The sequence below is a fragment of the Cupressus sempervirens genome, chromosome 5, assembly GCF_028749045.1.
Source record: "Cupressus sempervirens isolate cs-2001-9-10 chromosome 5, ASM2874904v1, whole genome shotgun sequence".
Lineage (NCBI taxonomy): Eukaryota > Viridiplantae > Streptophyta > Pinopsida > Cupressales > Cupressaceae > Cupressus > Cupressus sempervirens.
The window spans coordinates 983467531-983482074 of NC_143122.1; the positions used below are offsets into that span (position 1 = coordinate 983467531).

Consider the following 14544-nt stretch of genomic DNA (forward strand, 5'->3'; position numbering starts at 1 on the left):
AATAAGGAATTAGTCTACCTGGGATTTGCAGTCTCGACAGAAGGTCTGAAAATGGACCCAAAGAAAGTGAAGGCTATCCTTGAATGGCCTACTCCAAGGAGTATGACAGATATAATATCTTTTCATGGACTGGCTAGTTTTTATAGAAAGTTCATAAGAGGTTTTAGCAGTATTTGTGGACCCTTGACAGAAACAATGAGAGAGGATAGGAAAGAATTTAAGTGGACTATAGGAGCACATAAGAAATTTAATCTATTGAAACAAAAGGTTACTAAGCAACCTATTTTAGCTTTTCTTAATTTTAATAATGTGTTTCAAGTAGATTGTGATGCTAGCAGTACTGCAATAGGAGTTGTTTTTAGCCAAGAAGGTAGACTTGTTTCTTATTTTAGTGAGAAATTGAATGATGCAAAAAGAAAATATTTTGTTTATGATTAGGAATTTTATGCTATAGTTCAAGCATTGAAGAAGTGGAGACACTATCTTCTTCCTAAGGAGATTGTTTTGTATACTGATCATCAAGCTTTGCAATATTTGAATAGTCAAGAAAAATTAAACCAAAGGCATTTGAAGTGGGTTTTTTGCATAGTTATACATTTGTTTTGAAACATAGGAGTAGGAAGTCTAACAAATTAACAAATGCTCTTAGTAGAAGACAACTTTTCTTAACAAAAATGCAGATAGACATGGTTGGGTTCAAGGAACTCAGTACTTTGTATACAGATGATCCTGCTTTTGGTGAATTGTGGAAGGCTTGTACAAGACCTGTTACATTTGACAGGACAATGTGGTTCGATTTCATGATCTAGGATAGTTGTTTAAAGGAAGCCAGTTGTGCATTCCTAGAAGTTCAATGAGAGAATATTATCAAGGAGAAGCATAGTGGAGAAGTGGCTAGACATTTTGGCAGAGATAAAACCATAGCTTTCATTGTTGAGAATTATTATGCGCCATAGTTGCAGCAAGATGTAAAGAAGTTTGTACAAAGTTGCAGAGTATGTCAAATGACGAAAGAAGTCAAGAAAAATACAGGGTTGTATCAGCCATTACCTGTACCAAAGAAACCATGAGAGGATGTTAGCATGGATTTTATTCTTGGATTATCGAGGATATAGCATAGGCATCATTCTATTTTTGTGGTGGTTGATAGGTTTTCAAAGATGGCACATTTTATTTCTTGTAAGAAGACTAGTGGCGTTGTTCATGTGGCAAAATTGTTTTTCAAAGGAGTGGTGAGACTACATGGTCTACCAAAGAGTATAGTTTTATATCAAGATACCAAATTTGTTGGGTATTTCTAGCGTACATTATGGAAAAAATTGAAGACAGAGTTGAAGTTTAGTTCATCACAACATCCATAGGCTGATGGACAAATAGAAGTGGTAAATAGGAGTTTGGGAAATTTGCTAAGATGTTTCGTTAGAGAGAAGCCAAAAGGATGGGATATGATTTTTCCATAAGCAGAATTTGCATTTAATAATTATGTCAATAGGAGTATTGGTAAATCACCATTCTAGATTATATATGGAAGTAGTCTCAGAAATGCTTCTAAATTGAGGCAGTTGGATAAAAGAGAGATAAGTAGTGCTGAAGCAAAAGAATTTGTTGAACATTTGAAGAACGTCTATGAGGAGGTGAGGAAGCACATCATGAAGATGAATACATAGTACAAGGCTAAGGCAGATTTAAAAAGCAGGTATAAGGAATTTTAGATTGGGGATGAAGCCATGGTTGATTTGAGAAAGGAGTGTTTTCCAGTGGGTACATATAATAAGTTGAAGATGAAGAAGTTTGGACCATGCAAGATAGTGAAAAGGCATGATTCTGGACATACTTATGAAGTGGAATTGCTTGTTGAATTGAATATTTTACTAGTATTTAACATTTCATATTTGACAAAGTACTATGAAGGAGGTGATGGAGATGAAGTTGTAGAAGCATAGTGGAGTATTGTAGCAGCTAGTTCGACTACAAAGGAGATTGAGGAAATATTGGACAGTCATATTGGAAAAAGTACAAGGAACAAAACTTATGAAGAATACCTGGTCAAATGGAAAGGTAGGCCAATAGAGGATTCATCATGGCTAGCAAGGGAGGAGGCTAACCATCTTGGTTTTCCTCTAAACATCTGAGATGTGATGGGGTCACATCTCAAAATTACCTCGGGTGTTTGATGTAGGAGCATCCTGAGTGTAAGAGCAATCTTGCATCACCCAAAAATATTGTATTTTCAGTCTTTTCTATTTTAATAAGGACTAGTAGACAGGGTGGTTACTATTTATGGGAGCTTGTTATTTTTAGCAACTTTGTCATACGAGCTCAAAATGTTCTCATTTTCTATATGAAGGTTTAGTTATAAGCCTACCATAAAAATCTCATTGCTGCAGCTTAAGTATCGGAGAAGTTATTGCAGATTTTCAGTGGAAATATTTGACGAAAATTTTTCAAGCTCACCATTGGAGGCCTTAGAGTGCTTGGATGAGGTCTGAAAATTTGACAAAAGGGCACTTGCGCAATTTCGAACCTGTGGATCAGGAGCTAGCGTTTTCGAAAAGTGGTTATAATAGCCAATCGGAGCAACAGTTTGAGAATTATGTCCTTCCAAATTTGGGCGACCGAAAACATCTAAAATAATTTTCAAAGATGTATTTGGCCAACTCTGTATGTATTGTTAGGGTCTGTCGCCCCTAGGTATTAAGTTTCATTGTCCAAAACCTTCCTGGGCAGCATAAAATTGCATATTTAAGAAAGGCCTGAACATTCTCTAGAACAACTCTAGGGATAGTTCGCAGCTTGTCTTGTAGATTATTGTAATGAAGGCACCCATGTGGGTTAGCATATCATACTTGTGAATTTTGTAATTCTGCATTTGCAACGCAAATAAGAAGTCCATATTTTGTCCTCGCAGTTGATGTTGTTTCTTTGTTTTCTATTATGGTTTATGGTATTAAGGGGAGCACCTTTCATCAGACTTAATAATTAAATCAATATAATTTAATTAATAAGAAAAAACTTTATTACACTAACATCATTTTCTATGATTACATACCTTGAAGAATTAGGAATATGGTGATGTTTCTCATTTCTAGTAAGATTTTCAAGGATTATTTCGTTACATGAATAGGAATAAATGTGATGGTTGTAAGATGAATCATGTCCTATGATAGAATGGATCATCTTGGAATTGTGGGGCTCATAAGTAGGGTAAAATACCACTTTCGCTATGAACTCATGATGGAATTCATTCTTTGGCATTTGTAGTATTGAAGCAAGAGTTGCAATGGTGTTTGTAGCTTTGTTGTCTATTCTTAAAATTTTATGAAAAGTCACATGGAGGAAAAAAAAATCTTTAGATTATCCGTATCCTTTTGTAATGCAATAATTTATCATCTTTTGTTTGGTATACATCATTCACATGAATTATGAATAGCTATGAATCCCCATAAATATGCAGTTCACCAACCCTCCATGTAATGAAAATCTTCATACCATTGACCAAGGCTTCATATTTGGCCATGTTGTTAGTACAAGGAAAGGGTGTCTTGTATGCCTTAGAAAGGAGCATTGTTGACATGTCATATATAGAGTTCCCACACCATATCCTTGTTGTGTGTAAGAACAATCAAACAACATCTTTCATGTTTTTTGTTTGAGATGCATTAAATATTCATCATGAAATTCAATATTCAAAGGTTGATCATCATTCAATAGTAATTAAAACAACTAATTAGAAATTACTTTCCGTTTCATAGATATATGGTCCACATATTTAATGTGAAAATCACTAAGAATCATGAAACACTTCACCAATCTTCCTATTAATGTTTCTTTATTCAACAAATATTTCAAAGGATATATCATAGCCACTAGCTTAATAGAGAGAGAACATTTAATGTCTTAGCTTTGGAGATGCAAAGATAAACTCCAAGAAAGACTATTTAGGGAGAAAAGGGAAACACTTTAATAGGATTGCAGATCTCCTATTTTTTCGAGCCACTAAGTCATTCAAAGATGTACATGTGAGGGAAAGAGGGAAATTCTCTAATATGATTCCACTTATAATCCAAATTAGATTAGCTAGAACTCAAATTTAGAAGGGTGCCAAAACCGAATTTGAATTATAAAGGAGAATGCAATACTAGGAAATACACTCTTTGGCCCTTATAGGATGATTTGTATGTAAAATTGAACCAAATTTTTAAATAATGTAGATCTATCTATACTATGTGAATACAATTAGCCCAATTCAGATTTAGATCTAAGATAAAGGTATGAAAGGAAATGAAATATAAAAGACGCACCTTGAAATATGTAGAGGAATATTTATTTTAGATATGTAAGTTGTGGATCTAAGCTTGTTTACAAATATCTGACTGTGGATTCCTAAATGAATCAATGAAAGGTACAAAACCCAGGAATTATTTGACAAGAAGACAAAAAGAACTAGGTCAACCTAGAGGAAGGACATCTTCCCACAAAGTTGATTTAGTCCATCGACATTGTAACAAACTGCTAGAAAGTAAAGTCCGCCAAGATAACTAAGAGGGGGGAATTGAATCAGTTATCAAATTAAATAACTATTATTAATCTTATTAAATCTAAAACATGTAATCAACAAGTGCAACAACCATAGGAAGATAACCATACATAATAACACCATATTTGTTAACTAGGAAACCCTTGATCAAAGGGAAAACCCTGGTGGGAATGGTACTCACAAAATGATGTGCTAATCTATAAGTTCCTTATAAGAGGATGGACCCTGTTAGGATTCAATGAATTATATTTGGTATATATTAGTCCCTGTGAGGAGACTTTGAATCCCAGATAGGAGATTCCAACCCAGTTAGGAGTTCTGTCAACCCTGTTAGGAGTTGTGGAAGGCAGAAGGACCCACTGTCCAAAGAGCTTCAAAGGCGAGACCATTGAACTCACTGTCCAACTGGTCTTAATACTATCCTTTTTAAAATAATACCGATAAATAAATGTTCCCATTGATATTAACCAATGTGCTACTCCCCATTAACAACAATATCATGTACCAATCGCTCCCCCAATGTAACATGAGATGTTTTTCATGTACAAGTCTCCCCACTAGCATCAATGTCAAAGGCATCATTATGTCAAGTATGTTGCATAAGATCTTCAATAAGCTCAAGTGTCCAAAGACACTATTAAATACCAATTACCAAGAGTCTTTCATGACAGCTTAAACACAAATACTCCCCCATAGAGGAAGCATCAAGCATCCAATCCAAATAAAGAATAGTGCTCTGTTATCACTAGACTAATGCAATCTCTGCATCAACTACCCGGAAGTAGGTAGGGGCAAAAGCCCCAAGCATAACTCTCAAATATTCAAATATATCCTTCAGCAAGGGTTTGGTAAATATGTCTACTATCTGCTCCTTTGTACTAATATATTCCAACATGATCTCCTTCTCTACAATTTTCTCTCTCAAAATATGATACTTAATAGGTGTTTTTTGTCTTTGAATGTAAAACATGATACTTCAACATACTCATTGTACTTGTGTTATCACAATGTATGATAACAGGATCTGTAAACTCAATTACAATGTTCTTCAACATTCGTTTCATCCAAATGATCTGATTGCAATTATTTGCTGCTCCTACATACTCTTCTTTTGTTGTGCTATGTGAAATATAGTCATGTTTCTTGCTTAGCCAAGAAACTGATCTTCCTCCTAAGCAAAATCCACCACCACTTGTACTATTTTTGTCATCCATACTGTGTGCCCAATATGCATCAGTTTATGCACATAAGGCAAACTCATTTGATTTGTTATACCATAATCTAAAATGAGGTGTACCCTTCAAATATCTAAAAATTCTTTTTACCGTTGCATAATGTGATTCTTTAGTACCAGCTTGAAATCTTGGCACAATTCCAATTGCATTAGCTATATCATGTCTGGTGTGTGTCAAATATTACAAACCTGCAATCATAGACCTATACTTCTTATGTTCAACAATAGGTGTCTCATCTTTGCTAAATAACTTGTGACCAATTACCATAGGTGTACCAACAGGTTTACAACTTTTCAAACCAAATATTTTCAATAAAGCTTTCAAATACTTAGTCTATGATAAGAAAATACCATCATAATTCTGCAAAATTTGCAATCCCAAGAAATACTTCATCTCATCGATCATGCTCATCTCAAATTCCTTCTTTATTTTTCTAGCAAATGCTTCACTTTCTCCATCATCACCTCCAAAGACTTCAACAATTAGTGAACCATTTTCAACCTCTTTCAAATATAGATTACTGTCTGCACTACCTATAACAAATTTCAATTGTGTCAAATACTTATCCAATTTGGCATACCATGCTCTAGGTGCTTGTTTCAATCTATACAATGTTTTCTTCAACTTACAAATCATATCTCCTTCTTCTGTCAAAAAAAAAACCTCTAGGCTACTCAATGTAAACTTCTTCAAGTTTTCCAAAAAATGTTGTTTTGACATCCATCTAATACACTTTGAATTCTTGTTAGCTACATATGCCAAAAACGGTCTAATTACTTCTATTCTAGCAACAAGTGCAAATGTTTCCTCATAATCAATACCTTCTGGTTGTGAATAACCTTTACATACCAGTCTTGCTTTGTTTCAAACAACCTCACCTTGTTCATTCATCTTATTTTTGAAAATCCACTTAGTTCCAATAAAATTCTTGTCTTTAGGTCTAGGAAGTAATTCTCATGTATCATTCTTTTCAATTTGGTATAATTCTTCTTTCATAGCTATACCATTTTGCTCAGGTGTCTTAGGGGCTAAAAGTTGTCTTTTAATGTTATTTACTTCACAAAAATTGTTAAACTCATTCAAAATAAACTCTCCACCTCTATCAAATCTCAAATATTTAATCTTCAAACCAGATTCATTTTCAACTCTATTCTTAAACACGTTAAACTTCTCAAATGCTTAAGTTTCCTCTCTAAGAAATGCTACCCACATCATCCTAGTAAAATCATCAACAAAAATCATGAAATACCTTTCACCATAGAAAGCTCTTGTCTTTGTAGAACCACTCAAGTCTGTATGTACTATCTCCAACTTCACTAATGGAGTAAACTTCTTGCTTAGAAAATAACTTTTCTTCTACTTTACCATAACACATTCCTTGCATATCATCTTAGTAGGCTTCATAATTTAGGCAAATCTCTAACAACAAGTGTAGTACTGATCTTCACAATATTGACAACATTTATGTGACAAAACCTTTTATGCCATAACAAACTATCATCAATCTTAGCAACCAAACATGTCATCTCAATATGATTCAATGTACCTTGTCCTTGTATCAGTACCAATCATCTTACCATCTTTATCCTTGATAATGCATGTCTTCCCTGCAAATTGCAACTAGCATCCCTCGTCAACTAGTTGTCCAACACTCAAAAAATCATGTTTCACACCATCAACAAAATAAACATCATCAATGTTAGTCTTTCCATCAAGAGTAACAGATCATATTTCTTTTATGTGATAAGCTGCATTGTTTCCAACTCTAACAATTCCTCCATCACAATTGTTGAATTCAATGAATGTGTTCATATCTCTAGTGATATGATGTGAACAATCACTATCTATGATCTAATCAGATTTCTTCCTTTCAACTTGTGACACTAACATTTTTTCTTCTCTAATTTTTTTTCTTTTTCAAGACTTTCCTCCTTAATAGTGTTCATTATCACTTTCACTCAAAAATCTTTCCACACTAGCTTCCAGATCTTCATAATTTGCATAAAGACATTCTTCAGGCTTCTTAGGCTTGAAGTTCCTTCTATACTCATTTACTCTTTTAGGGCACTTAGAAGCATAATGACCATATTCATTACAAGTCCAACATTTACATATTTTCTTACCTTTAGACTCTCTCCTCACAAGTAGGGCAATTCCTTCTTCAATCTTCTTGTCTTCTTATTTTCCTCCACTACTACTAGCATAGTCTCCACTAGTACTTGTACTTCTTGTCAATGTAGGTTGAACACTTAATGTGTTGAAAGCAGTCGCAACTCTAGGCAAATATCCATTGTCTCAAACTAATGTCAGCTGATTTCAATCTTCCAAGAAGAGTTTCTCTTGTAAAGTTCCTTGTGCGAGGTATAACCTGTTCAATCATTTATGATGTTTGTTTATATGCAGGTGTCAAACTTTTCAAGATTTTTCTTACAATTTCATCTTCATCCTTCTTTCAATCACAAGCCTTAATTCTTGCAACAATCTTTGATATTCTACCAAAATAACTGCTTATATATTAATCTTCCATCATCTTAGCTTTGAAATAAACAAACCCAATTCTGCAATCTATCCTTTTTGGCATGCTTATCACCTTCAAAAGTAGATTCCAAACCTTTCCAAATTTTATGTGTTAAATTTAAAGATTTTAGCTTACTATACTCATTTTCAGGAAGAGTTGTCAAAAGTACTTCTCTAGCAAGCATATTACACAAACAATTTTCTTTTGAGTTCTGTACATTCCTCAAGCTTATCTTCATCAACCACTTCCTTCTCATTCTTAGTGATCAACCAATATCCCACATGCATAGCAAATGTGTCTTCGTCTTCTCTTTCCAACTGTCAAAGTTAACTCCATCATACTTCGGACTTTCTTATTTGAAATGACTCACAATATATCTCGTTAAGATGTTAAGCTTTTCCTTCAAGAGTTTGATGCTCTAATACCAATTTTCATCAAGGGCATGAATTGAAACATAATGAAGCTAGAAGATACCCAACAATCAATGCCTACCAAGAAGTTATTACAACAAAACCTAGTCTATCCAACTTCAATCTCCCAAACATGGTAGAGACTACGAATAAATGAATCCTCTCTCTCTCTCTCTCTCTCTCTCTCTCTCTCTCTCTCTCTCTCTCTCTATGTATCTATCTATCTATCTATCTATCTATCTATATATATATATAGAGAGAGAGAGAGAGAGAGAGCATTTTACCAAGTTGATTGCAAAAGCCACATTATGACTTTGACAATGCAATTGTTCGCCAAGCAAGATCCCCAAAGGAAAACAATGGCAATGATGTCTAACAACCTTTACCCTCCTAACTACAAACTCCACCACATTAAGTGCTATTACATCACTCCACTTTAGATGTTATATGTGTTAGGATGATCTATTGTAACACAAAAAAAAGTTAAATTGAAGACTACCCAACAAATTGTGTTAATGTTTGGTATCTTTAGTTGGATAAACTATAGTGCAAATGTGTGTGTGTGTGTGTGTGTGTGTGTGTGTGTGTGTGTGTGTGTGTGTGTGTGTGTGTGTGTGTGTGTGTGAGAGAGAGAGAGAGAGAGAGAGATATTTATTTTTCATTATATTAATTACATTTTAATGAATAGACATGTCTATCCATACTACATATATTAGAGAGATGACTGGCATTTGGAAAGAACATACCAAATAAAACGGCAGTGCTATTACATTTGCAGCAAATCTAGGAAAGACTAACATGGAAAGAACATACCGAATAAAACGGCAGTGCTATTACATTTGCAACTATCTAGGAAAGACTAACATGGTATCAAAGCCATACTACAAATGAAAGTAAAATATGCCATCAAAAGGAGAACACTTGTAATAATCCAACACGAGCAATTTTTTACCTCTTCTGCAGTAGCGAAATTCTCTCAGAATTGGCAGCAAAAGAAATCCTTGAAAAAGCAACAAGATATCTCTTCATTTGGCAGTGGTGATTTTTGACAAGTTCATCTTGAGGGGCTTTAGAAACAATGATCTTGCTTGTGAAGGGGCAAATTTCTTCAAAATCTGAAGGAAAATGGCAGGAAGAAAGAAAAATATGAGCGTGCTTGTTGGTGTCATTATGTCAAACATATTGATGTGAAGATAGAAGATTTATGTGCAGAGAACTACTTGAGAAAATAGACATTGACATTCATCTGGTCATTTTCAGTTGATTTCAAGGCACTGTATCTTGATTCAATCTCCAGCAAATCTCCTGTAACAGGTGTTGAGTATGGTATAAATTTGCATTAACATGTAAGATGGATTTGTATATGCAAACGAGTGTAAAAGGAATCAAATGGTTTTCAAAATATAAAAGTGATCACACAAATTATTTTTGTCTTATTGAACACACCCTCAGTTTGGACACTTACAAAGGAGGACCCAATAATATTTCATTTGTCTCATCTGACACACAACCAAGCAACGCTCTGTTAATATCATTTGTCTCATCTGACACAAAACCAAGCTGGTTAATCTATTGGGCATAGATCCTAGCAGGTCAATGATTTGGAAGGATTTCCAAAGAAAAACTTTTTGCTTTTGTTTTTATTTTTGTCTTTTTCTGTGAATAAGATGCATGTCTGCTAGCCCAGTAGATATTGGGTTTATATGAGCACATAAAAAAAAGGGAAAAATTTGAGCATTGTTTCAAAAAAAAAAACTTTATCAAAAGATAATAAAGACAAATAAAGGTCTATGGGTGTTGTCATTGTGGAAGCCCGATAGAAATAATAAAGCAATCTTATTAAAGTTTTTGGTTGTTCTTATCAGGGGAAACCTATTACATAGTTATCATCAGATTCAATAAAGTAATGAAACAATGGCATCAGTTCATATTCTTGATGACTCAAACATTCAACATCAAGCGTGAGAAACGAAATGTTTAAGCATCGTGTCTTTTGGATTGAAACTGCCAATTCCTTAAGCATATTTGTTAATATTAATATAATTGGCCTGCCAACTGTTCATAACTGAATTGAGTCTGATAGGTAATTATAAATATAATTCTGGAATGATGAAATGAATGCTTCACTGACGTGTAAGAAAAACTGAGTCAAATGGAAATGAAAATATATTTCAAGGTGATGTAAAAGCAAAGGAGGAATCAATGATACAAAATTACAAATGATGTTGAACTTAGTGATTTGAAGACAGATAAGGTATATCTTAACAATTTAGTGTCTTGTTGCTTATACACAGAAAACCTCTTCTAGAATTGGATGTGCATATAAAGATAATCAGTCTACAATTTTAGAGTCTTCATTTTATTCCGATTGAAACAGTTAATGATTATGGAATTTAATATTGTAATAAGATTTGATTCAACTTAAAAGTTTATATGAATTAAGCTCCAGCCTTGAAAAGGATATCAATATGCAAAGTTGGGATAATTTACTGAATGATTATCAAGTCTATTTTATCAAGAGTAACAATATACAAAATTGGAGTATTTTTGTTGATTGTTTATCAAATCTATCAAATGTTTGTTTCTGTGTGATACAAAAAGATATGAACTATAATGGACCTTAAAAGTATTTGAAAGTTGTAACTGGTTAGATGCTCAAAACTTGTTGAGTTGTTGCTCAAATTGAAAGAATTGTAGCTCTAAAAGTAGGGGTTGTTGCTCCTTGGGTTGAAGCCCTTAAAGTGTAAGTGACAAGTTTATTAAGACTAGATAAAGACAGTAGATCCTAGCAGTTTTTGTATTGGTGGTTTTTCCCGAGTTGAGTTTCCACATTATATTTGGTGCATAGTATTTTGTCAATGTTTTTGTATTTACTTTAATTACTCACAAATTAAGTCAATCGGTAAATTAAATTGATTAAAGATTTTCCACACTACTAATTCAACCCCCTCTTAGTAGTGTGATTGTGTTCTTCAATGCTCAAGGATGAAAATTGATTCATGCATTATATTTCCTATATGGGCTTATGAAAGGAAATATTTGAAACAAAAGGACGAAAGCATATGGAATTCAAATTCAAAGGGAGTCTGGCATCTTCAGAGGTCTAAATGTCAATGAACTCAAGCTTCAGAGAGAGCAGATGGGTTCAGTCATCGTGTGAAATCTCAATCATAGTGATTGAGAGCGAGTTTCACTATTGAAGGTAAAACACTTAGAGATAAACTTGATTTAATTGGTTATTATACTAATGATGTCATTTTAATGCCTTATGAGCCTTGTGTAAATCATGAGGAAGTGATGCTTTCAAAATGATTATCACTTGTATTTGTTGATGTAATTAGAAGATGACAATCTTACAATAACTTAATCTTCTATCATGATAGACATCATGTGATGGGTGAAAGAAATCAGGATAGATGATTTCTAGCATGGTGGATTCAGTTCCTTAAATAGGCCATGACCTTCTAGATTGTGAATGTTCCTATGGTAAGTGCACATTACCTTTGAACAATTTTGAGTTATGGTGAATATCATGAGACTTTATATTCTTGGTAAAACCATATCTCTGATATCACATTGAGATGATATCTAAAATTGGGTATCACGTGTTAGGTGATTCCTCATATCACGAGTTAGGTGATATGTAAAATTGGGTATCACATGTTAAGTGATTCCTCATATCACGAATTAGGTGATATGTAAAACTTGGTATCACATGCTAAATGATTCCTCATATCACAAGTTAGGTAATATGTAAAACTGTGTATCATGTGTTAAGTGATTCCTCATATCATGAGTTAGGCGATATGTAAAATTAGTATGTTATATGATACTTCTTATCATGTGTTATGTGATCACAAGATATGTAATATGATTATACCATTTATCTTCCCTAGCTAAGAGGGAGTGTTGATGTTTGTAGCATCGATCAAATATCATATGAGTTGGCATTCTAGAAACCATTAACTACGTTGAGGTAATATGTTATTCATATTGTGTATGAATCTTGTTTATTCTCTCTAAGCTAAGAGGGTGTGTTAATGTTTGGTAGCTTTAGTTGGATAAACTATAGTGCAAATATATATTATATATATTTATAAGTGTGAGATATATATATATATATATATATATATATATATATATATATATATGAGATATTTATTTGTCATTATATTAATTACATTCTAATGAATAGACATGTCTCGTGAAGAGACATGTCTATCCATACTTCATTATATATTAGAGAGATGGCTGGCATTTGGAAAGAACATACCGAATATAACAGCAGTGCTATTACATTTGCAGCAAATCTGGGAAACACTAACAGATTGTATGGGACTTGAGAAGATAAGATGGTTATATTATCATAAAAAAAGTATTTAATATAAGTATCTAATGTAGACAGATTAAATCAATTTTTTGTGTCCATGTATGCATGTACTAGATAAAATAAATTTTAAGAAAAATAAAACTAGGTACTCGGTAAATAAAATAGCTAAAAACTGAGATTTCTCAGCATTTTCCAGATAGATGTATTTAGGATGATAATTAATAAAAGCTTAGTCTTAACATTTTCCAAAATGTCCATTGTGAATATTTTCAAAGTCTGTCACACTACACCTTGACAATGTAAGATAAGTCAAGAAATCATTTTGGAAAAGCATTTGGCTGGCACTGATGAAAAACCTTGCTTTAGATGCAAAAATAGTTAAATGGTCATAAAACCAAGAAAACGGTAGATTGGATATCGTATAACCATGGATCTCTATGTAAAAGGACAATAATAGGCAGATCACATTAAAAAAAAAATTAAGGATCCAACAATATACCTCAATAGATTTTAATTGCTTATGGAATAAAACGGATATCATGATCACCTCCACAGGAAATATTGTCCTTGCAAGTAGTCAAGTCACTTAATGTAAGTCTATGCACTTCTCAGTAAAAGTTAACTGCTCATTCACCACTCTTATTCTAACAGTGTTTGCCGTTTGCAGCTCATCTACAAGTTATATCACTTGAATTCCATCTGTTAACAGATCCAATAACCCATCAATTGGAACCATAAAAAAAACTGCATTTCAGAATTGTGCAGTTGTATTCTAGAGAATCAGTTCAGTTAAAACTTGTATCCTGGCACTTTCTCCCCGGGCTGCTAACAACTGCAGGCCACAGTTCCCTTTTCCTTTCTAAACAAAGCTCAGAACCATGCATAAGAGCATGAAAACCTGTACACAAGATAAACAAGTACACCAATTATATTTTAGAACTTCTGACATTTTGTAGTTTGGGCTAGTTAATTAAGTCAAAATTTCTCAATGTGAAACTGAACTAAAATTACTAGTTCCAGCATATGATTTCCAAACTCCTCAGAGAACTAATACTATGTGACAGCACCTTCTAAGCTGTGGGACAGGTCTGACTCAAATGTACACTACTGCAGAAGATGCTTGTTATCTGAACTAGGCAGCGATATAGCATCATCCTTGTACTTTCTCCAAGCCTCTTCAAATTGCAAACCTTTACACCTTAAAAATGTCCAAAAACAAGATAATAGTAATGCTAAAATGCACACCCAAATACAAAATAAAAAAATATTAATACAATTATGGAAACCAAATTGGGACAAGGAAATAAGATTATAACTCTCTATCGATACCCAACAACCTCTTGCATCATATGTCTGACAGGATGCTTACAATTTAAGCAGTTCCAAGATTTGAGTAACTATGTCCCGTATTTCAGGCCCAGATTTCCGTTTCCAGGATGCCTTGTGCGTAAGTATCAATTCTTCTACCAGCCTATATGCAGACAAAAGTAATTAAATCATAATGTCCACCAAGC

At 33.6% G+C, this 14544-nt stretch overlaps 1 protein-coding gene across 2 annotated transcripts in view; it reads right to left on the minus strand.

Annotated features, from left to right (window-relative positions):
* Positions 1 to 13470: 13470 nt before the first annotated feature.
* Positions 13471 to 14544, minus strand: part of LOC149559224 (uncharacterized protein At2g39910-like) — a 133331-nt gene continuing 132257 nt past the window's right edge. For both annotated transcript variants that reach the window (XM_089833149.1, XM_089833150.1), the window contains 3 exons: positions 14400 to 14501; positions 14098 to 14228; positions 13471 to 13928 (listed from right to left, as the gene is read on the minus strand). In XM_089833149.1, coding sequence (XP_089689275.1) covers positions 14135 to 14228; positions 14400 to 14501 — 196 coding nt within the window. In that variant the 3' untranslated portion in view covers positions 13471 to 13928; positions 14098 to 14134. The remainder of the gene's footprint in view (positions 13929 to 14097; positions 14229 to 14399; positions 14502 to 14544) is intronic.